Source organism: Phoca vitulina, unplaced genomic scaffold (assembly GCF_004348235.1).
Source record: "Phoca vitulina isolate PV1807 unplaced genomic scaffold, GSC_HSeal_1.0 scaffold11, whole genome shotgun sequence".
Taxonomy (NCBI): Eukaryota; Metazoa; Chordata; class Mammalia; order Carnivora; family Phocidae; genus Phoca; species Phoca vitulina.
Window position 1 is genome coordinate 45,685,081 of NW_022589714.1, and position 25,971 is coordinate 45,711,051.

Sequence of the window (25,971 nt, forward strand, 5' to 3'; positions counted from 1 at the left end):
GTATAACACCAAGAGAACCCTAATGTAAACTATGGACTTTGGGTGACAAAGATGTATCAACGTAGGTTCATCGATTCTAACAAATGTACCACTCTGGCCGGTAGTGGGGGAGGTTGTGTTGGTGGGGTGGGGGTACGGGGCCAGACAGAGGGTGTATAGGAACTCTTTCTGCTCAATTTTGCTGTGAACCTAAAAGTGCTCTAAAAAAATGAAGTTTTGTGGTTAAAAAGAAGAAGAAAAACCAGCCTAGATGTTTCTAGGAATTAGAGATGGTTCAGTAGAAGTGAGGCACAGTGAAGGAGGAGTGGACTGAGGCTGGAGGGGATGACCAGCACGTGTCCTGTGGGTAATGGAGTCACTGAGGAGTGCTGAGCAAGGAAGGGGGCACGTGCCTTAACAAGGGCACTGTGGCAGCTCTGTGGATGGTGAATGGAGAGGGTGGGGTGTGCTTGGGAAACAAGCAACTACTGGCAGAGTCGAGACAGGAGTGGAACTGTGAGGTTCTAACCTGAGACAGTGGCGGTGGGGCTGGATATGCAACAAGGAGGCAGAACTCTCCAGAGTTTGGTCCTGATCAGCAGAGGCTGAGAGAAAAGACAGGAGCCCTCCGAGGCTGCCACAGTCATGGCAGGAACTAGAGGTGCTTCTGGAGAGAACGGGTGGAATGAGCTCATGACACTCGCGTGTACAAACTAGGGCTCAGGCGAGAAGTGTGGGCTGTGTGCATAGGTTGGAGGTGACTTGGCCCCGGGTGGAGAGGACAACACAGGACTGAGATCTTGCAGGGAGAGTGTTTCTCCCAGGGAGAGAGAAAAGAGGAGAGCCCAAGGCAGGACAGGTGGGGGAGACCAATGTTTTGGAGACAGGCAGAAGAAAATACTACAAAGGAGACAGAAGTGGAAAAGAGGAGTTTCAGGAAGGGAATAGTGAGTCTCACAGAAGCCAAGTGCTACAGAGAGAGAAGGGGACTGAAAACTAGTGATTTTGCCACCTTTTCACATGGAATCAAGCCCTCCTCCCTTTTTTCTTGTTGAAGTCCAGCTTTCAAAAAGGTAAGTGAATAGCACCATGGAATGGGATGATTTTTGAATTTTTGAAGAACATATATTAGCTGGAGCAAAGGATGAATATACATTTTGTAAAAACAAGTATTTTTATTTTTATTTATAAGATTTTTCAGAGAGAGAGAGAGAGAACGAACACAAGCAGGGGGAGGGACAGGCAGAGGGAGAAGGAGATTCCCCACTGAGCAGGGAGCCCGATGTGGGACTTGATCCCATGACCCTGGGATCATGACCTGAGCAGAAGGCAGACGCTTAACTGACTGAGCCACCCAGGTGTCCCAAAACAAGTATTTTTAAAACTAACTCCGAACTTCTTGACTAATAATCCAATAATCATTGAGCAGGATGTGACTTAGCCTCAATAAGAGAACAGTGAAATAAATGGCATATCCACACCATGGAATATCAGCCATTAAAAAGGATTAGAGCTACACCAGCTGACTTGAAGAAAACTCTGGGACATACTGAGTAAGCAAAGCAACAAATGAGTGCCTGTAATATGACAGCATTTTTGATAAAGCAATGACAAAAATCTTGATTTATGATTATGATTAGAGAGCATGGAGGAGACCGTGGAAAGACACACAGGAAGGGAGTAAGCAATGTGGAAGAGGGAAAAGTCTGCAACAAGAAACGCAGGAAAGTAAGACAGGACACTAAGCAGCATGTAAGAAATAGGGTTGTTTTTTTTTTTTAAGATTTATTTATTTTAGAGAGAAAGAGACACAGAAAGAGAGCATGAGTGGGAGGGGCAGAGGGAGAGAAGATTTCAAGTAGACTCTGTACTGAGCGTGAAGTCTGACGTGGGGCTCAATCCCACGACCCGGAGATCAGACCTGAGCCGAAACCAAGACTCGGACACTCAATTGACTGCGCCACCCAGACGCCCCAAGAAATAGTTCTATTTATACATTTATATAAAACTTGTGTGTAGATAAAAAAGAAATTACAAAAAAAAATATGAACACAGCAAAATGACTTAACTCAAACCTGCACTGGGTTAACTGAGGGCCGAGTGTGGCCCTGATCAGTGGCAGCTAGCTACCGTGGGCCAGTAAGGGGCCTGGCTGACCTCCCAGGAGAACCGAGGACATCCACAGGGGAGGTGACACCATGATGGCATCTGGACAATGTGCAGCCAGCTGGGGAGACAGAAAAAGGCAACCAGGGTCTCATCTGATTTCTAGGCAAAGTGCAGGGATGGGGAGAAAAGAGGAATCTAGGAAAGCTGGGAGAGAATGTGAGAGAGGACAGCGCCAGTGGGGACAGGTGACCGGGAGGCCCCTGAAAGCCCCTCAGGGCTGCCTAATGAGTACGATGTGGTTAGAGGTCTCCTGAGTTATGGGGGAAGAGAAATCTGGAAATTTAAGAATGACACCAAGTATAGCAAAGTTCTTATCAACCATCATACACACTTTTAATTGCAAAAGTAAAAACTTTCATTTACATACATTCTTTACATGGCGGAAGTCTTTACAAGTTTGCAGTACATTAAGTTACCGTCAACATTCTGCACCGAACATGTATTAGAACAGCGCACACCATCTGGAGCATGCGTGGTTGGGACAGGTGTCTGCCTCCCTCGGCCTACTGGAACCTTCCCTGGTTCCCTTGAAGATGCACGGCAGCTGTCCCAACGCCTGTCCCTGACGAGGGTGGGGAAGAGGCTGAGCATTAGCTGCTGGCTTAGCTCTGCCCCTCCAGTCTGCTCCCCCAGCCTAGGTGTCTGTTACTGACCCTTCCACAGGAGGGAGGGAGGAGAGAGACCACAGCCAACATGTTTCTGAGGGGGACACTATGGCAACAAGTTGGCGGGGGGGGGGGGGGGAAGTTGCCGGTCATGATGAGACTAGGGGTTCTTGGGAATGCCATGTGTCTGTCTGATCCTGTCACAAATTCTTGTGGATAAGAGAGAGTTTGTTTCTGAAAGGGCCAAAAGTGTCCTGAGGAGCTGGAATCTGGAGGCTGGGACACGGCTGATCTTTGAGTAAAAGTGGCTTCACAGGATGACCTCACCTACCCCACAGAGCTGTTGTGAGGAAATGAGGTTAACTAAGCTTGGCACAGCTGATGGCCTGACTGCCCAGTTTCTGTTTGAAACTCTAGACTGGTTTCCCTTCTCTGCTCAGGTGCCTGCAGCTGGGGCTCATGCTTGGATCCATGCTGCCGATTGACAGACGCACTAAGTGGAGGGGAAATGGTCTCCGGGTCAGCCCCAGCCCCACCATGTCTGGACGGTTCCAGGCCTCCACTAGGAGTTACATAACATTTCTTCTCTCCACTCTTCTGAAAAGCTCTGGACATTTCCCAGTCTCCGGAGAGAGGAAAATGACAGATGTATTTAGCTCTAATGCTTAAATTATGCAGGGCAGGGAAACCAGACACTAAGGGACCTGGACAAGAGACAAGCTGGCTGGACGGTTTCTCACAAAGGCCAGCGCATAAAACCATACTGTGTCCAAGGGTGGGCCGACTTGGGTGTGGTGCAAACAGGGGAGCACCTGTCTGTCTTCTTGGGAGATGCTTTTGTGGAAGAAGCCACTAGATATCAGGAGGCTGGGGCTGAGGAGGCCAGGGAGATGCTGATGGCGACACAGCGTACTCCCAGAGCCTCCCATTTTTCATTTGCTACAGGGCTATCCCCATAAGCACTGGCACCTTCCAGCCTCCTGGCCCAGACACCCATCGGCGCTGGGTACAACATGCATAGCTCCAAACAGAATCTCAATCTAAAATGCCATTTAAACCAATATTGCACTGTATGTTAACTAAAATTTAAATTTAAAAAAAGGGGAGAAACGCCATTTAAAGCACATCCCACATTGCTTTCCTTCTTCTAATTTTAGTGGGTGATGGGTCACCGCTGAAAGTTAATGAGTGTGAACTCGTGAACTCAGGAGTTTCTCCTCCATCACTAGGAGAGCTCAAAAGCCTAAAGGACCCCTCTGATTAAGAACTGATTCTCAAGAAGTCACGATCACTTCTCTCCATGTAACCAGACAGCTTTGGCTCTTTCCCCTACAACTTGGCCTTCTCCTGTGGGCAAGGATTAGGTAAGAAGTGAACATTTGCTTTGGGGTTTTGAATGCTCATTATGGAAGCCACTGGTGAAGGAGCAAACTCTCATCCCAGACTATATTAAAATGAGTGAGGCCATTACCTGCAGCGAAGGAGACTGAGAGTTTTTAAAAAACAAATTGCTCCTACACAGAGGTCTATGCTGGATTTGGGAAGAAGGGACGAGAAAATGGAGAGCTGACAAACAAGTGAGGTAAACTCTAAAGGGAGCCACAACTGGAACTGGGCAGAGTCCCTCTTCTGGTCACACATCTGGAAACGTGTGTGATGGGAAAATGGCTGGACACAGCTTAAAGAGCTTTCAAATGGGGAGGGAGAAAGTGAAAGGATTTTTATAAAAGTCATCTGGTTAGATTCTCTCCTGTTCCCTTTCTGTCCAAAACAATCTTGAAAACAAACCCTGAAGAGTTCCTGGCTTGCTGACCCTCTCCCGAGGTCCTCCTGACCCAGTGCAGACACGCCCCAGGCAATTAAACCCACAGCTTCGCTCTCGGGCACCACACTGTGCTGAGGCAGGGAAACAATGTGCTGCAAAACCAACTACCTACTGACCTGCAGTTAACTGCTCTAAGCCCTGTAAAATGCTTCCTGTAAAATGAGGATCTAACACCTACTTGACAGGACTGAGTAACGATTAAAGGAGATCACGGAGATTGAGGCCCTCTTAGAATGGACTGGACAAATGTTACTATTCTTTCCCTCAGAAAATGAGTCCAAATCTGCCCATTTCTTAAACTGTTTTGTTCTTCACAAAATAAGTAGATTCTGTGTATTTGTTTTTTAAGATTTTATTGTTATGTAATCTCTTCACCCAACATGGGGCTCACGCTTACAAGCCCTGAGATCAAGTGGCATGCTCCACTGATTGAGCCAGCCAGGCGACCCTAGATTCTATGTTCATAAACCATAATATTTTACTCCCTCCCTTCCCTAAAAAAATTGAGTGTGGGGAGAGGATAAGTTCTGCCTGAACAGGTGTAATGTCTTGTCAATACCTGGCCCCTGCTGACGTCAGGGCATCTGGACATAAATGCTTCAAACTGGTGCCAAAGCAGCCTTTCTCCCCAGAGAGAGCTGGGGATACAAGTCTCTACTCTGGGTGCCTACAAGAAAAGTGAACCTAACCCACGTGTGGAGGTCACCACCATGTCACCTCTTCGTAAACACTCGAAAACTTGTGAGCATTTTGTTCTTCTTATGGTGGAGGTGGGGGGTTGGTTAGGTAGTCCCACCATGCCCCCCGACCCTTCCTCCTCATCTTGATGACCCTCTTTTGCACACAGGGTCATGCGGAGGGACTTCTGCTGCTCCCATGAGAGCTGGGTGAGCAGCACCCTCACACAAAGTCTCGGGCTGCCAATCCAGGCCATTCCTGAGGGAAGCCATTCCTGTGTTCTGCTTATCAGAATTGCCTTCAGAAGAAGGCAAATTACTTCTACGTATCCAGTAATTAAGAGCTGAAAACTCTCTTTGGAAAATTTCTCCCTTAACAGAAATTGACCTTCAATTCTGAACAGGATAGATTTTAAGCTTAGGAAATGCACGAAAATCTGTTTCTTTGCGGCCACACCATTTTTTTGTTGCACTGTAGACAGCTCAGGGGCTTAGGGGACTTTCCAGGAGATGCCTCAGAACAGCAACACATGCCAAGGGTTTCTCAGTTTTCAGTTTTGAGCTGAAGTGGATATTTTATGAACATTTAAGGTGAGAAGGGCAGGAGTGAAATGGGGAAGGAACACAGGGTAATTCATAAAGACAAAATAGAAATCTCAATCATCAAAACAGTTTCTTTTCCTTCTAAGAAACCCTCTTTTGTTAACCCGAAGGGCCCAACTGAAGAAAACTCTAAGGAACTTGTTTACATATAATCCTTCTCCATGCACAGCAGGGGTAAGGACACTGCAAAGGCTCGAAAAGCTTGCGCAAAGCTGGCCTTGAAATGATCCCTCTGAAATAAGACCTCTTAAATCATAACTGCTCAGCAGCATGACTTTTATATGTACAAAAAATTTTGTTTTTCCTGTATTAACCCACACAATGCGCAGACTTGTTTAAGGAAAAATTCCCTCAGGTACCGTTTATCCTAATTTCATTGAAGTCCATGGAGGCCGATTATTTCCACCCTGAGTTCTGTGAACCATTCTTGTCCTTTACAGGCTCACAAAGCAAGTCTTTCAGTGCCTTGCTGATCCCCACGGCTGCTCCTGCTCGGGAGATGTGCTAAGGGAGGGCCCAGGGATAAGGTACAAGGACACCTCCAAGCACTCAGAGGAAGGACCCTGCAAGGAGTCACACCTCCTTCTCTCGCCACTGTCTGCCTCTGGTCCATTCACTCTGCCATGGACACCTGTACTCATCTGATTTCTGAGATTCAGAACCAGGGGCCACAGTCGGGTTTTTTTCTTCAGCTTGGTGACAGCATGACTAGAGGCCAGGTATCTAGCAGCCTCAATAAACGAATAAAGGGGGAGAAAAAAAGAGGAAGAAAAGTATCCTTATTTATACCATTTGATTAATACATATTAAAAGCACTTGGAGAAAACAATGAGCATAGGGAATCACCCAACTGAAAGAACATAGCTTTATATTTTTACGAACAATAAAAATACCTCACCTTGTTTCCTAGTACAAAGAGAAAAATCATTTTAAGACAGAAGATCCCAGAGTCGCACACCCAGCTGGCAAACACGTTGGGTCTGGAGTCCCTTCCCCAACCACATTACAACATCAGCTTGACACAGCTGTAAAACATCTTCCCTGCAGAAAGCTGGACCCTAAAGATCAAACCCGGGGAGGCACCCTCTCCCCAGGCCAGCGCTCTAACTCATCCCCTCTGAAGACACTTGGTAAATGCAACCCAGTTGACAGAAACTGTGCTGCCTCAGCAGTAAAGGGCTCTGGACCAGCCAGGGAGGGGGGGACCGGGAGTCCAATTTCTGAGAAACCATCCAGATAGGCAAGCGAGAAGGGAAGGGAGCGGGGGGCATAAGACCCTGATCAAATGGAGGGAAGTATTACCTTAGAAATTACCATTTCCATTACAATCAGACTCCACCCTGGCATCACTGAGACTCCGAGTCATGGACACTGGGGAAAGCAGTGCCTTTCTCGAGTGCAATGAGATTATTTAATCCTGTTTCACTGGCTTCTAGATTCCATTCTGCTGGGGAAACTGCAATGACTTCTTTAATCAGGCATGGCTTTCCACAGAAGTACAGGCTGGTGTGGCCAGGAAGACAGGACAAGCAGGCTCACCTGGTAAGGGATGGCTCTGAAGTCAGGACTTGCTGGCTGCCCTCTCTGTGGCCAGGGAGCCGGCAGAGGGGATCAGGCTGTGCGAGAAAGGGAAGGCACCAATCCCGTTTCCTGCCTGAGGGGCAGCCTTGAGGCTGCGGTTCCAAAAGGTGTGGAAGATGGAAGAGCCCAGTCTCTCACAGGCAGGTACTGGCAAAGTCCTGGCCAAGCAGCTACAGGCTGGAAGAGTTGGGAGGGCCAGGCTGTGGCCACGACCTCCAGCATACGGCTGGCTCATACACGCATGCACAGGGCAGGTAACTAGGGAGCCTTGGGAAGCGGTTCATCGTTTTTATTTCTCCCCTTTCAGTCTGGTCTTCAGCTCTCTAAGTTGTTCCTCTGTACAGTCCTTGCTTCCTATACTTCTGAGAGGGTGGTTCCATCACAGACGACCAAAGGCTGGACCCCTCTGGCTATCACGTAGACCTTCCAGTGGGCAGCGCTGGCATAGCCTTGAAGGGAAAGAGCAACAGGACAGCAGGTGAATGTCAGGGACGGGGCACACCTGTGGGCAGGAGCAAGGCAGGTCTGCCTCGCATAAACAGCCCCAGTTCTCAGGCTTCCGTGTAACCTGACATCCAGCAGGAGCCACTGTGAACCAAAGCGCCTCATCACCACCACTAGCCTGGGGAACGAGGACTCAGTTCAACAGGTGTACAAAGGCAGGATGCTCCAGATGAGGCTGGAGCTGGGCATCAATTCTCAGGCCCGTGTCATCTTTATCAGCAAGAAGACAGGACGAGTTCCGAGGGGGAGTAGGACCCCCCCCATCCAATTCCCCTAATGTGATCTCTAATACCATCTCATTATAGAACATCCCGATTAGCTCAAACCAACATGTCCTGAATCGTGTTCTGCAAACAGCAGCATCCCGCAAGATAGTCCAGGGAAAATGGGTTCCGTGGTCAAGGAAGTCTGAGAAACACTAGGTTCCACCAAGGCTTCTGGAGCCTTCGGTACACTAATGTGCACTATATATTGACAAGACAGGCAGTTCACAAAATCAACTGACCCAACAGCCCTATTTGCCAAGCGCCTTTCTAAGGGGCTCCTGTTCCCATCCCCAAGGGTCATCAGTGATCTGAGGAACGGTTAAGGAAACACTGACCTATATTACAAGTGGCGTAAAAGTAAAAGCTTTAAAAACTTGAACACTTCAATAATCTCCTGATGGAAAATTCTCTGGAGTATGATGTACCTTACCTTTCTTTAAACTGAGAGCACTGAACAGAATTTAACCTCTACTTGGTGACTCAAGAAAGGTCACTATGGGCAGTGACTCTTCAATCACTGCACACGTGTGGGCTCACCAGCGTCAGCCTCCGAGGCCTGACCCCTACATTGTTCTTGAAAATGCCTCTCACCACGGGTTTTCTGGTGATCTGTGTCCCTGTCCCCTTCCCCTTGGCCTTCAGAGGCCAATGTTATTTTGTCAAAAACCACAGAACCTGCTTGTCACAGCGTGATTCTTAAGGGTCCCCAAGGTGCTGGAGCTGCCAGCTGTCCTACAAGTAGCCCTGAATTATCCTCCTTTGCTGTCAGGGTCTGCTTTCCTGTCCTTGTCTTTATTTATTTATTTTTAAAGACTTTATTTATTGAGAGAGAGAGAGAGAGAGAGAGAGAGAGAAAGAGCACGATCGGGGGAGGGGCAGAGGGAGAAGCAGACTCCCCGCTGAGCAGGGAGCCCGATGTAGGACTCAACCCCAGGACCCCGGGATCATGACCTGAGCCGAAGAAGGCAGACGTCCTCTCGGTCCTCGTCTTTAACTGTGGCAGCCACAGCCACGGCTTCTGTTTCTGCCACTGCTTCAGGAGCCCGCTGTCCTCCCCAACCCCGCCACCCCGTTCTTCTCCCAGACCTGCCCTCTTCCTCTTGTTCTAGTCAGGCCCCCATCCTTCCCCACATCACTGTCCTGTGGCTGGCCTTTCACAGACACTGCCGCCCACAGGCCTCCTTTCCTTCTGGTCAGCAAACCAGCCAGTCAGAGCACGGCAGGTGATCATGCTTTGGATCTAAGGCTTTCTGCACTATTCCCACCAGGCTTTGATGCTCAAATCTCCTTTGATCACTGCCAGTCATCCATTTACTCCCCTTAATTCTATAATTTGCATTCTAGATGTCTGTGGGATCCAGAAACCTAAACTTTGGATAACTGAGGTGTTGTCTGCAGTTGTCTGAACTGTCAGGCATTTGTAGAACAGAAGACAGAAACTATTTCAAGCATCACTATACACTCAACCCCAAATGCCACACAGACTCGTGCAACAGTCCTGCCTTATGGAAGGGTCACTCCACTACAGGAAAATAGCTTCAGAACAATTTCTACACAAAAATCCTCTTTTTGCAGTAATTCCCAAGGGCCAGGCCAGCTGTGCTCCACTATCAGTTAATGCTTAATTTGTGCATTATTTTCATTTCTAAACTGAAAAAAATTATGTAATGTGGATTAAAGCTTGTCAGAGTTTGCAGTCTGGACCCTACTTCCAAATGAGGGGAAAGGTTTCCAGCGACCAGGGTCTTCTGAAGAGGTAAAATTAAAAGAAATCAGTTGGGAAGACCAGCCTGGGCTCTGTCACGGGCACTAGGCTTCCCCTAGGCTTCGTGAGGCAGAAGAAACACAGAGGGCAATAGTAACACTTGGTATTTGCTTCTGCCAAGAAAACTCTACTGTCAAACCGATTGCTACGGACAGCAGTTGATTCAAACCTGCTTTTTTGGAATAGGTTTTTAGACTATAGTGCACAGAACAGGCCACAGTTGGGATATCATGGAGCCAAGGGTGAGTCATGACTATGGGGTGGGCCCCCGGCTGTGGGACCCACACGGAAGGTAATACTTCCCCACGGGGCTGTTGCCCTTGCATACTGCTTGCGCTGTTTTATGAGCAAAACAGGCAGAAAAAGCATTTCCTCGAATCTAGAACTGTACCTCCCCGGCCTGACTCTGTTGCAGTGGACACGTAAAGCTTAATGCTTTGCCTAGCTGATGGGAACTTGGGATGGTCACCTCTCCTCTCTGGGTCTCAATCTCCTCATCTGAGAAATAAAGGATGGCTCTAAGCATTTCCCATAATGCCTTCTAACTGGAAACTTTTAAGACCGATGGACACATCACGCATTCTAAATGTATATACAAGGAAGCATTTCTCTGTGCTACGTTTCCTCCTTAGCATATTGTTCCACCTAAGCATAAATATTGACTCTGCCCATAAAAGAAGCCTATTTTTGATTCTACTTAATTGAAACTTTGTGAAGACAATATTTAATTCTCACAATCGTTTCTGAGTTGAAAACTACACAGATCCTGCGGCTGACCTTGCCCCCGGGGCCCCACCTACCAATGTCCCCTGGCTCTAGCGGCGTCGCCAGCGACTGGCAGTGCCTTTGGCACTGGGCGGGGGGGACGAGCTGCAACACTGCCTCACCGCTGCCAACGATAAACAGGTCATGCATCCTATGCAGCTGGAGGAAAAAAAACAAGGGAGAAGGAAAGGGAAACAAAATAAAAACCAGTGGCATGGGAGATTAACATACAAAAATATATATATGGCTCTGACTTTTCTAGCAGCCTAAGCGAAAAAGAAAAGAGAACCAATGACACAATTCACAATTATGCCCAAAGGACAAAAACCAACTAGTTGCTCCTAAACCTGGCATCTCCTGGTACTGAGACCAGGGACTCAGTGTCCCTATCTCCTGGTACTGAGATCTCTTCTGTGGGTTCTCCTAAAGAGACACTGTGATTTAGCGGGAGACTTCCTCAGCCCCAGCCCTAACACAGATCTAGCACGAGCTTCATAATTCACGGCTATTTCTAGCCACAGCTCCAAAGGAGGCTGAAGGCAAATCATCTACGTACAATTTAACAGACGTCTAGGAGAGGCCAACACATAGTGGTCTAAGTATATGATCTTCCAAGGGTCTGGTTGGATCCAGACTTTTCAGAGAAATAGATGGCCTGCATTTCCTTTGGGCAATGTTCCATGGAATAGTACTTCTTGCTGCCAGGGTTTGGAGGAGAATTGAACAGCAGGAAGTTCAAGTTCACACTTCTGGGCAAGACCTGGGTGAACAGATATATCACACTACTGATGAAAAACTAATGACAGTAAGAATGGCCTTAGATTTCGAACCCTAAGAAGGCAGCCAGGCTCTGCGCCCCCACAGTAGCGACTGCACTTGGGAGGGCAGACTACCGCCACCAACGCACAGAGTTCTGTGCCAGGTCCGGCTGCGAACCCTGGTCTTGGGGTGGGCAGGGAGTAGGGACAAAGGGAGAGGCCGGGCTGATCTTGCTCAGGCTTTTCTTCCAACCTAGATGGTGAGAGAAAACCTTTAGGGCCTCTCCTCCCTGTCTCCACCAGGAAAAGCCTTTCTATGCCCACATAACACAAGGGTCTGAAGGCCAGCTCCCCAGGCCACATCCTGGTTTGCCCTCCAGAGCACTGGGTCCCTCCAGAGCTTTGGTCTGGGCCCTATCTTCTCCTGTCCCCAACCCTGGTCTCTCTGTTACTCCCACAGGTCCTGGCCAGGATGCTATTTCCATGGCAACACTAGAGCCATTCAACTGCCAGCATCGTGATAGAAGGACGACTAAGGAGGACTAGTGGCTTACGACTGACTGGCAGAGGCCCTGACACCTGCAGTCTTAAAGAAATCCCAGGACACCAAAACCCAGTGGATGTAGCTCTTTTTCATCCAGGCCTGAGAGGGGGTGGGACCATGTGCCTCTACCCCCAGGAGGGGAAGAAACAGACAACGGGATGGAGCAGGCCAGCCCCAGGCGACCCTGTGGACTGGGTGATGTGGGCCTGGGAGCCAGCTCCTCACCTCTTTCCCCAGTGCCTCTTACAATTGGATCCCCACTGCTTATTTTCTATCCCAAGGCTGCCCCACAGACATATGACTTTACCGGGCTCTAGGGTCCAGGGATGTGGACAACAGGGTGGAGTAACGAGGCTGTCGAGAAAGGAGAGCCTGGGCCAGGGCGGGGAGCAGATGCTCTAAGAAACCAGACTCTCAGGATGTTTGCCTATTTGGATCACTCCCCTTCCCAAAACATGCTTGAGAACCACAAGATGACTCTGATAGGCGTCTGAGTAACTTAGTATTTACCTTCTGGCTGGGATCCTCGGTGTTCCTGTTAAGCAGACTGGTGAAATTAACTTCAGATTCAAGTGGGAAAACCAAGATAAAGATAAAAGCTCTCGCCCAGAATTATATCATCATTATGAAGATGAAATCATACTACGGCCCTGAGTTCTAGCCGGGAACAGCAGAATAAACTTCTTTAAAATCTGAGGCAAGAGCCCAGCACCTCCACCCTACTGCTGGCAGACAGAAGTTCTTACTTCTAGACAAAATGATTGTTTTTTATAGGCTTTGAAATTCCTTTACCACGATTCAGCAAATTTGGAGCCAAACAATAGTACTGGGAGGTTGAAAACACAACCCGAAGTTGGTAAGGGTCACAGTTTGGGAAATTTCATCCTAGTAATTCTTCCAAACCAATCTAAACTCAAAAACCTTCCTCAGGAATGAGACTCAACAGGAGAGCAATTCAGAGAAAAAAGTAAAAAGACACAACATAGAACAGCTTGACTCAGTCCACTGGCCCCAGAGAGGTAAATGGGGGCTCTGGGTACTTGGCCGTGGACTAAGTGTTGCTATCCAAACTGGTCTGCCTGCCTCAGGCACATCCCGGCCACCCTTTAATCCCCAACCCTCTCACGCTTTTCGCTTTTCCAGTTCTCCACCTGAAGTTTCTCATTTGTTTATTTCTGGGGAAAGGTAACCTGGAATGGGGGTTGGTGGCGGGGTGGGTAAAGCCCTCCTATTAACTTGCTGTGTCCTTGGGCAAATCATTCACTCTCTCTGGAGCTCAGTGGCCCTATCCACAAAATGAGTAAGATGGGCTGCTCATTTATAGCTTGCCTGCTGTCTACTTTGAGGTGGGGAAGTCAGACTAACTGCATCCTTGAGTCCCTTTAAATTTCAGGATTTTACTTTCTAATGTAGAAAAGCAGCTTGACCTCAGGTGTCAAGGGCAGGAAACAGATCTGCAAGGTAACGAGACTTTCTGTAAGCATGGCTTTGTGGAAGGGTGGGCCACTGCAGGTCTCCTGGCTAGCAACAGGCGGAGAGAACTGTAGATTATGTGGGTGTCCCTTCAATTCACCTTCTGAGTTGACATGCAGGGAAGGAAGGGATTATGACATCAGCCCAGGTGCCAAAAGAGGAGAATTCTAGACCCAAGTCCTCTCAAAATTACCTACCTTACTACCCACAATAGGTTCTGGTTGAAGAAGGAAGCACTTTTTTAAAGAGGCATCTTTTGGAAATGGCAGGTAGGTGAAAACAGGAAAAAGCTCACGTAAAATGTGTGCTCTGTTTAGAGGTCTTCTCCTGTAAAAGTTTGAAAGAGACAAAAGCAATTCAGCTGGGCAAGCCAGCTTCTATCTCCATGACTAACAGAGAGCTAAGCAAGGGTGGGAAAACTGTGGGCGGTGGGTAAACAGGGAAAAATATCAGGACAATATCTTAAGTATTAGGTTAATGAATAACAGTCATGCCAAATCAATTAATTGTGACATGCACACGTACACACATAACTCCACAGCCAATAATTTGTCCATGTGGGTGGGGTGTTTATAAAATCCAGCTAAAACAACATATAGAGGAAGGAAAGAAATGGTCCATTCATTCTATCTTGGAAAAGAGACTGAAGTAACTAACAGCAGACCAGGCGGGAGAACAGAAGGGAGGAGGAGGAGGCAAAAATCATGAACTTTCTTCTAAGGTGGTATGGCATGCAATGGGAAGCCTGACTAGTTAAACCAGAGTATTCGATCAGGCAAATAAATGGCAAATTTTAAAAAAGACAGAAGCATTGAGAAATTATCTAACAAAAAGACCAAAAAAGCAATTTTAATTCTCTTTTGGAATGGTTCTAGAAGGAAACTGGCTTTCCTTCTTTTTTTCTGGAGAGCAACCTTCACCCCAAAAATGGACCATGTTTTCTTTTTCTTTTTTTTAGAGAGAGTGAGCGTGACCGGGGGAGGGGCAGAGGGAGAAGAGCAGACTCCCTGATGAACACAGAACCTGATGGGAGGCTCAATCTCGTGACCCTGAGATCACGACCTGAGCCAAAATCAAGAGTTGGACGCTTAACGGACTGAGCCACCCACGCGCCCTGACCATGTCTTCTACAGGACACAGGGAGGAAGAGGGAGACAGACCTGGGTTTCAGTCCTGGCTGGGTGACCTTAAGCAAGGTACTTAACCTCTCTGATTCCCACTTTTCTGATCTGAAAAATGACAGTGATAATTCCTACTTCCTACAGCTATTATGAGCATCACCAGTGAGGAACAGACACTAACCACTAAGGCACACAGCCTGGCACAAAGAAGTGCCAGGAAATGAAGTTTCCCTTCTATTCTTCATGCTTTCTCTTTAGCCCTCAACACTCAGGATGCACAAACACAAATGTTAAACATGTCCTCAGAAATAAATTATGATGCTATCAGGCAATCTCAGTGTGTACTTATGGTGACAGCCCTCTTGAGACACCTCTTGGACTCATCACTGGTTTTTCAACAGTGAGGTTCTATCATTTGACTTGAAGAGTGCCTACCCAGTGCGAGGCAGGGGAGGGTCTCAGTGGTAGCTAGTACTGTTCTCACACTTGGTCTGCCCGGTTTCTACCACATGCAGGCTAAGTGCCCTCTTCCACACTCACCACGGATACGGAAATGGGAACCACCGTTCGGGAAAGCAGCGCCACCACTTGTTGAAAAACGCTTCGCTGAAGCCTTCCGTTACCTCGGGGTACTGGCACAGGAAACGCTGAAGCGCCTCTGACAACAACAGCTGTCCCGTCTTGGCAAGGCAGAAAACAAAAGCAAGACAAAAACCAACACAGGATTCCTTCTCAGGCATGTCACAGAGCCTGATGCTTGTGAGCCATTAAACGGATAACCTATCAGTGGGAGAATCAGGCTTCTTGCTCACCTTGATCACCAGAGGATGGAGTCTCTCAAATTTCTTCGGGGTATCTTCCAGGAGCATTACCTTGAGGGGTAATTTCTGGGCACAGCCAGTGCAGTTGGCAGGGATGGGGTCTGACTCATTCTGCTCACAGTTGTTTGTCCACCAAGGGTCAAAGTCTGTGAGAGGAAGGGATATGGAGAAGGCAGATGCAGAACACAGCGGGTAAACCCTCAGCCTCAGCAATGAAAGTAAAAAGGAAAGATACAGTGATTTTTAAAAGCTAACGATGATCAGCACTGGTGACCTCCGAAAAGGTACACGTGAAATAAGTAGCCTCTGAGGAGGGTGTAGATGGCACAGGGGAGAGGGGTGGGCAGGAGAGGTATGTTCTTCAGTATATTCTTCTACACTTCATGGAAAATATTTTTTAATATGTATATGTATCTCCTAAGTCAAATCAACTACGTCAACCAGTTGGAGAAGATATTCAGCAATGTGGGGATGGAGATAGAGCTGTCCCACTGTTTTTTTTTTTATAAAGATTTTATTTATTCATTTGACAGAGAGAGAGAGAGAGAGCACAAGTAGGCAGAGTGGCAGGCAGATGGAGAGGGAGAAGCAGGCTCTCTGCTGGGCAGGGAGCCGGATGTGGGGCTCGATCCCAAGACCCCAGGATCATGACCAGAGCCGAAGGCAGCCGCCCAATGGACTGAGCCACCCAGGCACCCCTGTCCCACTGTTTTCTAACCCGTGACCCAAATGTCTGAAAGTCTACAGCACATGGGGGAGGGGCAGGCAGAAAGGGTGGTCCCACCATCAGTGATGAGCCCCACTGTGTGTCGTCTCCAAGTGGAGGCCAGGATGTCTCTGGGAAAGAGGAGCGAGAAAAGATGGAGAAGAGACAGGACTTCTCATGGGCCCATCTCTGGGGTAAAGTGAATTGTATGTGCCCACTAAGTGCTCTGTGGGGCACCTGGGTGGCACAGTTGGTTAAGCTTGGGACTCTTGGTTTGGCTCAGATCATGATCTCGGGGTCACGGGATCAGGCTCAGATGGGCTCTGCGCTCAGCAGGGAGTCTGCCTGAGATATTCTCTCTCGCTCTGCTCCTGCCCCCCGCACCCCCCTTTTGGCTCTCTCCCAAATAAATAAATAAATCTTAAAAAAAAAAAAAAGACAGTGCTCTGTCCCAGCTCAGAAGTGGGTAGGGACCACTAACCATGGTGTCTAGCCCCCAGGGCTGCAGGTTGGTCAGCAAGGGAAGAATGGCCGACCAGTCCCTGATATGAGTGCTAGTTGCCTCGCCATCCCCCTTCTCTCGCAGGTCCTCTGCTGAAGAGTTGGCTCGCTCTCTGGATGCAGCCCTTCTCAGTGTTTCTAATGTTATTGCATTATTTCTTGTTTGCTTTCTGTTCCACTCTGGGTTTCCTCTGTGTTCTCTGAGATATGTGCTTATGATAAACTCTAATTTGGATCCAAAATTTTCACAGATGGTTTCTGATTAAAACCCAACGGAAACCAAATCGGGAGAAAGCCTAGAACAAAAGACAAACAGACCACCAAATGTGGCTGAAATTAAGTCAATTCTCTGAACCAATCAACACACTTGGAAACTGACTCCTAACCACAAAACATTTGCTGCAGTTGACAGCAAGTGCCCTTTCCTTGTTTTCTTAAGGCAACAGTAGTGGGGCGGAGGAAATCCCCACCAGGGAAGGACTGCATTTGTTCTTAGCTTGTCTCCTGAGCACCCTCCAAACACCCTCCATCTCTTACAGACAGAACCTGTTTCCTTGAGGCAGCTGCCACCTCCCCTCCTCACGTGCCTCAGTTGTGGGCAGACTGCCAGCCAGGGGACCCTCTGCTGCCCCCTTATCCTGCCAGGGGCCTCCAGGGACAGCCAGGAACCCTCCTGTGGCACCTGTTTCAGGTGGCACACCGAGTCTGCAAAGTTATGCTTTTTTCTTCTGGGATATTTTTTTTTTTTTTTGAGATAGACGGGGAGAAAGAGAGAGATTATGAATGGGAGGTGGGGGCAGAGGGAGAGAGAAAGAATCTTAAGCAGGCTCCATGTCCAGCACAGAACCCGATGCAGGGCTCAATCTCATGACCCTGAGATCATGGCCTGAGCCAAAATTGAGAGTCGGGACGCCTAACCGACTGAGCCACCCAGGCACCCCTCTTCTGAGATATTTTCAAATGTTCCTAATTAGAGGTCAAATACAATGAATTCTTGCCCAAATACAAGCACTCTGGGTAATGGACATACAATGAGGCATAAGTAATCATAACAGTATGTTACAATTATATAAGTATTTCAGTTTCCAAAGTCCTTGTGAGGGAGTTCGAAGGAAGGAAGGGGAAAGGACATCGACGTGCTAAATGCCAGGCCCTGGGCTGGTCATGTTCACATGCTCTATCATTTCTTTTTTACTATATGATTATCGAGGAGGCAGTGCTCTTCTCCCATTACAGATGAGCAAGCGGAGAGTGAGGGGCGACAGCAGTAACCAAGGCACCAGAGTGTGTTGGCAAGAGCACAGAGCGGGTGGCAGGAGAAAAGAAAAGTAGGATGGCTGTGATGAGGGCTTCCAGGGCGTGAAGCACTTCTGACTCTGAGCAAAACAAGAAACCAGCAAAGGCCTTTGGGTAGTGGTTTCCAATGCTTTAGGAAGGTTATTCTGGGCTGTGACTAGAGTGTCCGAGAAGAGAGAGGCTGGGAAGAGGAAGACTGGGTTGTACTTTGTTTTTGTCCTTTTTTGGGGGGCGGAGGTTGTACCGTGATGAGAGGTGACATATAATGAGAGGTAAACTGAGGCAGTGACGGCACAACCTACAGATCTAAAGAATGCTGTGTGCTGAGATTGCCCAAGCACGCCTCTCCTAAGGGGGCCCGGACACAGGAGATGCTGGAGACCTGCAGACTGATCATGACGTGTTCCTGCAGGCATGTGTCCTATTCCAACTGAGTCAGTTAATTATGGCAACTTCTCCAGGAGGTAAGAGTCAAGTGTCAGGAGAAAGGGGCATCTTAATGTATACCAAGGTGCTTTAAGGGCTAGGGGCTAGCAGTGAGCAGTTCTGAACCTAAGAGCACAGAGAGATCATTTTAGCTGTGACTTATTGAATTTCAGTTTTATTCTGAGCTTAAGACACTCCTGGGATTTCCAGGTAGAGATGCCCTGAAAAGCAGGCGGAGGAAGAAAACCCTGGGAAGGAAAAATCAGGAAAGAAAAAGAGAGACTAGAGTACTACAAAGAGGATTCAATAAGGTGGCAGAATGTAAGGTATACACATCTAGACACATGAACATCAATTACCTCTTCCTCTCCTAGCTACAGTCATTGCAAAGCTGAAATGGAAAATGGCCTCATTCATTACTAGCAGTAAGCTTCACAAGAAAGGTAAAACTATAGAATTTGACTGGAGGACATAAAGTAAGACCTGAATAAACAAACATATCATACCGTGATCCTGGATGGGAAGACTAACTATTAAAAAGAGGCCAAGTCTACCCCAAGATATATTTAGCAGAACTTGGATAGTCTCCCATCAGAGTTCTTACTGGTGAAGGTAGGGGTGGGGTGGGGCTGTGACAATCTCATTCTAAAGTTTATCTAGAAGAGTAAATGCGTGAGAACAGCAACAGGCAATAATCCATCCCCTGCCCAAATTAACTCTGGAAATAATTTCAGGGCCAGAGGTGTCCTTGGTTATATAAATGACTTACAAAGTCTGGTCGCTGCCTCAAATCTATGGAGGACGCCCCCCCTTGGGCCCAGATACCACTGGAGAATACAGTAAGAGCCTATGTCACAGACCCTGCGCAGATGGTGGACCTGAGGACCCTCACCCCTGACTGCTCATGGGTCACTGGACGGCTCGAGCTCTCTCCATGCTGGGCGTGAAGAGGGAAGGACTGGAGGGAAAGGGCATTATTCTGCTTTCTCTGTGTAGATAAAACATTAACAAAAAACCTCAGCTTTACTGAGATTTAATTCCTCGATCATAAAATTCATTCATTTAAAGTGTACAATTCAGGGGCACCTGAGTGGCTCAGTCGGTTAAGCGGCTGACTCTTGATTTCGGCTCAGGTCATGATCTCAGGGTCCTGGGATCGAGCCCTGAGACAGGCTCCGTGCTCAACGGGGAGTGTGCTTGAGATTCTCCCTCTCCCTTCACACCTCCCCCCCAACTCATGCACTCTCTCAAATCAATAAATCTTTAAAAAAATAAACTCTGTAATTCAGTGGCTTTTAGTATATTCACAGAATTGTAGTAACTATCGCTATTATCCGATTTTAAAACATTTTCATCACCCTAAAAAGAAACCCTATACCTATTAGACACTTTTCCCATTCTAACCCCTCTCCTGCCAGCCCTAAGCAACCACTAATCTTTCAGTCTCCATGGATTTGCCTATTCTGGTATTTCAAATAAACGGAATTGTGCAATATATGGTCATTTGTGTCTGGCTTCTTTAATTTAGCCTAATGTTTTCAAGGCTCATTCACGTTACAGTGCGTATCAGTTGACTTTCCTTTCTATTGCCAAGTAATATTCTGTTACATGGATATACTACGTTTTGTTTATTCATTCATATGTTGCTGGACATTTCTACTTTGGGGCTATTATGGACAACGCTCCTATGAATATTTGCATACAAGTGTTTGTGTGGACATGTGTTTTCAATTCTTTTGTGTACATACCTAGGAGTGGAATGACTAGGTCATTTGGTAACTCTGTGTTTAATTTTCTTTTTTTTTTTAAAGATTTTATTTATTTATTTGAGAGAGAGCGAATGAGAGAGAGAAAACACCTGAGAGGAGATAGGGTCAGAGGACGAAGCAGACTCCCTGCCGAGCAGGAAGCCCGATGCGGGACTCGATCCAGGGACTCCAGGATCATGACCTGAGCCAAAGGCAGTTGCTTAACCAACTGAGCCACCCAGGCGCCCCTGTGTTTAATTTTCTGAGGAACTGCCAAACTGTTTTCCAAAGCAGCTGCACTATTTTACGTTCCTGTCATCTGCCTATCTTTCTTGGAGAAATGTCTATTCAAATCTTTTGCCCATTTTTAATTGGGTTGTCTATTATTGAACTTTAAGAAAATAAATTCTTGAAAAAGAAAAAATAATGAGGCACTTGCTCTTCTAGATGTAAGAACATAGTAGCATTCTATAAAGCTACTGTAATTAAAAGACTACAGTCAATCCTCACTATGTACAGATTCTGATCTGTGAATGTGCCTACTCCCTGAAATTTATTTGTAACCCCCATCAATTCTTGTGGTGCTTTTGCAGTCATCCCCAGCCATGCACAGTGGCAAAGCCTAGCTGAGGTGGAAGAAGGTGACATGCGGCCTTTTTGTTTCACCTCTCAAACTGTAAACGAGTGTCCTTTTCACCGTCTATTTGGTGCTACATTTTTTTATATTTTTATTGGTGATTTTGCTGTTTAGAATGGCTCCCAAGGAGGTTATGCATTTGTGGGGACAGCGGTATATGGGAACTCTCTGTACTTTCTGCTTAATTTTGCTGTGAACCCAAAACTGCTCAACAAGTAGTTTGTCAATTAAAAAAATGGCCTCCGAGCACAGTGCTAAAGTTCTAGCATTCTTAAGTGCAAGCAGGCTGTGATTTGCCTTACAGAGAAAATATACGTGTTAGATAGGCTTTGTTTAGGCATGAGTTATAGTGCTGTTGACTGTGAATTCAATGTTAATGAGTCAACAATATATATTAAATAAGGTATCTTTAAACAAAAACATACATAAAGTATTCATCAATTGATGACAATGTGGCCAGAGACTCTCAGGAACCCAACTCTGATTTCCCCTAAGGGCAATGGGTCAATATTCACTAATTCACTATTTGCAGGGACTTTATAGAACATAACCATAGCAAATAATGAGAACTAACTATGTTCTTATAAAGTAACTGACAAAAGGGTCAATAAAATCAAATGAAGAATGTAATAACAAATCCAGTGTACACACACACAATGAGAATATTTAATTTGTGATAAAGGTCAATTTTAACTCAGTGAAGAAAGGATGGATACAGTAAATTATGTTGGGACAAGTTGCCACCTATTTGGAAGAAAATAAAGTTTGATCCCTACCTTTCACTATACACTGAAATAAATTCTAGATAAAGATCTAAATGGATAAAACAAAATTTTAAAAATAATTAGAGCAGAATATGAGATGATTTTTATAATTTTGGGAGAAATAAGGGCTTCCTAAGCAAGACACAAACCAAAATGCCATGAAGAAAACATGCAAACAATATTTGCATATGAGACAAAGAACATCTCTAATGTACAATGAACTCCTATTTAATAAAAAATGTTAAAAGGGCAAAGAATATGAACAAGCAATTCACAGAAAAATAAATATAAATAGCTGATAAAACATGAAAAGGCATCCAATTCCAGTAACAATCAAAGAAATGCAACTTAAAATAAGACACCATTCTTTGGTTTTCTAACTGGCAAAACAATGACAATATCCGGTGCATATATGCTGTTTTTTTTTGTTGTTGTTGTTTTAATTAGAGAGAGTACAAGCAGAGGGAGCAGCAGGCAGAGGGAGAGGGAGAAGCAGGCTCCCCGCTGACCGGGGAGCCCAATGAGCGGGGAGCCCAATGTGGGGCTCGATCCCGGGACCCCGGGATCATGATCTGAGCCGAAGGCAGACGCTTAACCGTCTGAGCCACCCAGGCACCCCGCATATATGTTGTTAATGAAAGTATACATTGGTATAAGTTTATGAAAACAATTTGGGTAGTATTTATTAAAATTTAAAATGTGCATGCCCTTTGACCCAGCTGTTCTACTTCTAAGAATATCTTAAAGAAATAATAGTACATGTATATAAAGATATCTATATATGAATGTCCCAGGTGCATTTTTTTATAATAGCAAAAAAAAAGGACAAAAAAAACTCCTTAGAAACTTAAATTATGGAATATTCACAGAATGGAATAATATAAAATCCGGAAAAGTATACATACTGGGTTGAACAGGGTCCCCCCCAAAATTCAAGTCCTTCTGGAATGTCAGAATGTAACAACAATTGGAAATACGGTCTTTGCAGATGTAACTAATTAAGATGAAGTCACACTGAAGTAAGGTGGGCCTTAAATCAGCTCTAAATGGTATCCCTATATGAAGATGAGAGGACCACACAAAGACACACAGAGGAAAGATGGCCACGTCAAGATGGGCACAGAGACAGGGGTTATGTTACCACAGCTACGGAACACCATGGATTGCTGGCAACCACCAAAAGCTGGAAGAGGCAAACAAGAATCTTCCCTGGAGGGAAGAGAGCCTTACTAACATCTTGATTTTGGACTTTAAGTCTACAGAATTGTGAGAGGATGAATTTCTGATGTATTAAGCCACCCAACCTGTGGTACTAGCGGAAGTATGTACATAAGCCCCTTTTCTGTGTGCGTGTACCAAAATATATTTATCTGTTAAGTATACCTATCTGTACAGCCACGGAAAAATTCAGAAGTATGTTTATCAAACTATAACCAGTGGTTGGTTGGGTGGAAGAGTTAGAGGAACTGAGAGAAGTTTTTTTTTTTTTAAAGATTTTATTTATTTATTTGACAGAGAGAGACACAGCGAGAGAGGGAACATAAGCAGGGGGAGTGGGAGAGGGAGAAGCAGGCTTCCTGCGGAGCAGGGAGCGCAATGCGGGGCTCGATCCCAGGACCCCGGGATCATGATCTGAGCCAAAGGCAGACGCTTAACAACTGAGCCACCCAGGTGCCCCGAGAAGTTTCTTTATTAAAACTGTATTTTTAAAAATAAAAATCTTATACCTCTTTATTGTGTCTTTATATGTGTCTTATGTATTTTCCAAATAAAAATGTCATTGGAGACCATGAAAACTTAAGCTGAGAATATCAACTACGAAACGTAGAGTTCAGTCATCTTAGAAGGCAGGCCTCTGGAGAGGTACCTGACAGGAGCAGAGACACTGGCCAGGCTGGTGGCCAGCAAAGAAAGAGGGAAATGATGAGGAAAAATGGATGGGGTAGCCTATGCCATCCATCTAATTAGGGGAGCCAAACTTCAAGAGGGAGAGTCACTTTTGATCTCTCTACAGCCTTGAGATCACCAAGTGGATGAAGAATGTGCTTATATTTTGGTGGGAAAGGACTGAGGAATGGCCAGGTAGTAATTGTCTTCCTCCCCTTCCCATAAAATCCCCAACAACAAAAGAATTACCCAGACTCCCTACTTGGCCTCCATCTACCTGAAAAGGCTTCATCCGATGTGTTCTCTACACAACTGGCTAGAACCATCATACCACAAAGTGAGCAACCTGGAAAATAGCCAACAGCACACAGCAGACCATCCCATGCCATTCTGTACACAGCTCTTCTTCAGCCACCTTACATGCTGCATCTCACTTCTTTCCAGTCCTCTCTTTCTATCCCCTCCCTGCAGCATCAGACAGAAAGGCCTATGGAAGCTGGATAGTCACCTCCTAACTTTCAATGTCTAAGGTTTCTTTACTCCAAATAGCCTCCTTATATTAGCTATTTTTTTTAAGATTTTATTTATTTGAGAGAGAGAGAGAACATGAGAGAGAGAGAGAGAGATCACGAGCAGGGGGTGGGGTAGGAGGAGAAGCAGATTCCCTGCTGAGCAGGGAGCCTGATGCAGGACCGATCCCAGGACCCCGGGATCATGACCTGAGCTGAAGGCAGACGCTTAACTGACCGAGCCACCCAGGCACCCTATACTAGCTAGTCTATATTTTAAAAAGGTATGACAGAGAAGTGAAATCCTACATGTTACACACACACACACACACACACACACACACACACACACACGAGGAATATTAGTCACAAAAAAGAATGAGATCTTGCCATTTGTGACAACACAGATGAACATAGAGGATATGTTATGCTAAGTGAAGTAAGTCAGGCAAATATGAATTACTATATGATTTCACTTACATGTGGAATCTAAAAAACAAAACAAAAAAAGCAGCAAGAGACCCATAAATACAGAGAACAAACTGATGGTTGCCAGAGGGAAGGGGGGTGAGGAGGGATGGGCAAAATGGGTGATGGGGCCTGGGAGGCACAAGCTTTCAGTTATGCAATGAATGAGTCACAGAGATGAAAGGTACAGCTTAGGGAATGCAGTCAATGGTACTGTAACAGCGCTGTATGGTGAGAGACGGTGGCTACCCTTGTGGGGAGCGCAGCATGACACAGACTTGTCTCATTACTGTGCTGCACATCTGAAACTAGGGTAATATTGTGTGTCAACTATACTTCAATTTAAAAACACGGTTTCTAACTGTGAGACTTTAGAATAGTCAATCCCCTGGCACACCAGTCTCATCTTTGAAATGGACATAAAAACGGAAACCACTCTGACTGCTGTGACTACTGAGGAAATACACGGCCCAGTACATGACACAGGGCCTGATATCCAGTAAGTGCTTGACAGAGCTGCTATTATCACCTCAAATTTTATTTGCAAATAAAAGAATAGGACATTCCCTGAGGTCCGAGCATTTCATCTCTGGGCACTGGCCTAGACTCTGATTAGGTCCTTAGTTCTAAGTCCACGAATGATCTACTATTCTCAAAACTCCTTGATGTTGCCGGATCTTTCAACCTTCCCTTGAAAGTTCACGGATACATGAAGTTCCAGTTATGCAGGACAGATCAAGAGATACATTTTCTCATTGTAGATGGGAACTATTCCAGGCCTCCTCAGTATAAATGGGTGTCACAATTAAAAATTATAGATGCCTAGGGGTGCCTGGCTGGCTCAGTCAGGAGAGCGCATGACTCTTGATCTCAGGGTTGTGGGTTTGAGTCCCATGTTGGACATAGAGATTACTTAAAAATAAAATAAAAAAAAAAATTACAGATGCCTGAAATAAACAAAGTAACTGGGCCTAACATGAGGGAGCCTGGCTTGGCTGAGGGCAGACACAGCAGGCAGTACGTGTGGTGTGATGGACAGAACGCTAGACTAGAGTTAAGAAACAAACGTTCAAGGGCCAGTTTGGTATTTTTAGCTGGGTAAGCAGGTAACTTCACTTCTCCTGTCCTCCATTTCCTCTTTATAAAATGGGGCTATGCATTAGATCAATGCTAAAGTTCCTTTTTAGCTCTAAGACTCAGTGATGCCATGGAAGGGTGAAAGCCAAGAGTATGGCTGGTAAGATCAAAGTGGGTAAAAAGAGGGCGCCTGGGTGGCTCAGTTGGTTAAGCGACTGCCTTCGGCTCAGGTCATGATCCTGGAGTCCCGGGATCGAGTCCCGCATCGGGCTCCCTGCTTGGCGGGGAGTCTGCTTCTCCCTCTGACCCTCCTCCCTCTCACGCTCTCTGTCTCTCATTCTCTCTCTCTCAAATAAATAAATAAAATCTTTAAAAAAAAAAAAAACAAAGTGGGTAAAAAGATAGGAGGCTGGGGGGGAAAACAAGAACTAAGAATGTGATTGCAAAGAGAAAACTATGGGTTAATAAGATAAAGGATTTAATCAAGTAACAAGTC

General features: G+C 46.2%; 1 protein-coding gene across 5 annotated transcripts in view; it reads right to left on the reverse strand.

Moving 5' to 3' along the window:
- Positions 1 to 2,456: 2,456 nt before the first annotated feature.
- The window catches only part of CUNH6orf89 (chromosome unknown C6orf89 homolog), a 37,699-nt gene continuing 14,184 nt past the window's right edge, over positions 2,457 to 25,971 (reverse strand). For all 5 annotated transcript variants that reach the window (XM_032409912.1, XM_032409914.1, XM_032409915.1 and 2 more), the window contains 5 exons: positions 15,448 to 15,602; positions 15,176 to 15,315; positions 13,712 to 13,841; positions 10,775 to 10,898; positions 2,457 to 7,888 (listed from right to left, as the gene is read on the reverse strand). In XM_032409912.1, coding sequence (XP_032265803.1) covers positions 7,794 to 7,888; positions 10,775 to 10,898; positions 13,712 to 13,841; positions 15,176 to 15,315; positions 15,448 to 15,602 — 644 coding nt within the window. In that variant the 3' untranslated portion in view covers positions 2,457 to 7,793. The remainder of the gene's footprint in view (positions 7,889 to 10,774; positions 10,899 to 13,711; positions 13,842 to 15,175; positions 15,316 to 15,447; positions 15,603 to 25,971) is intronic.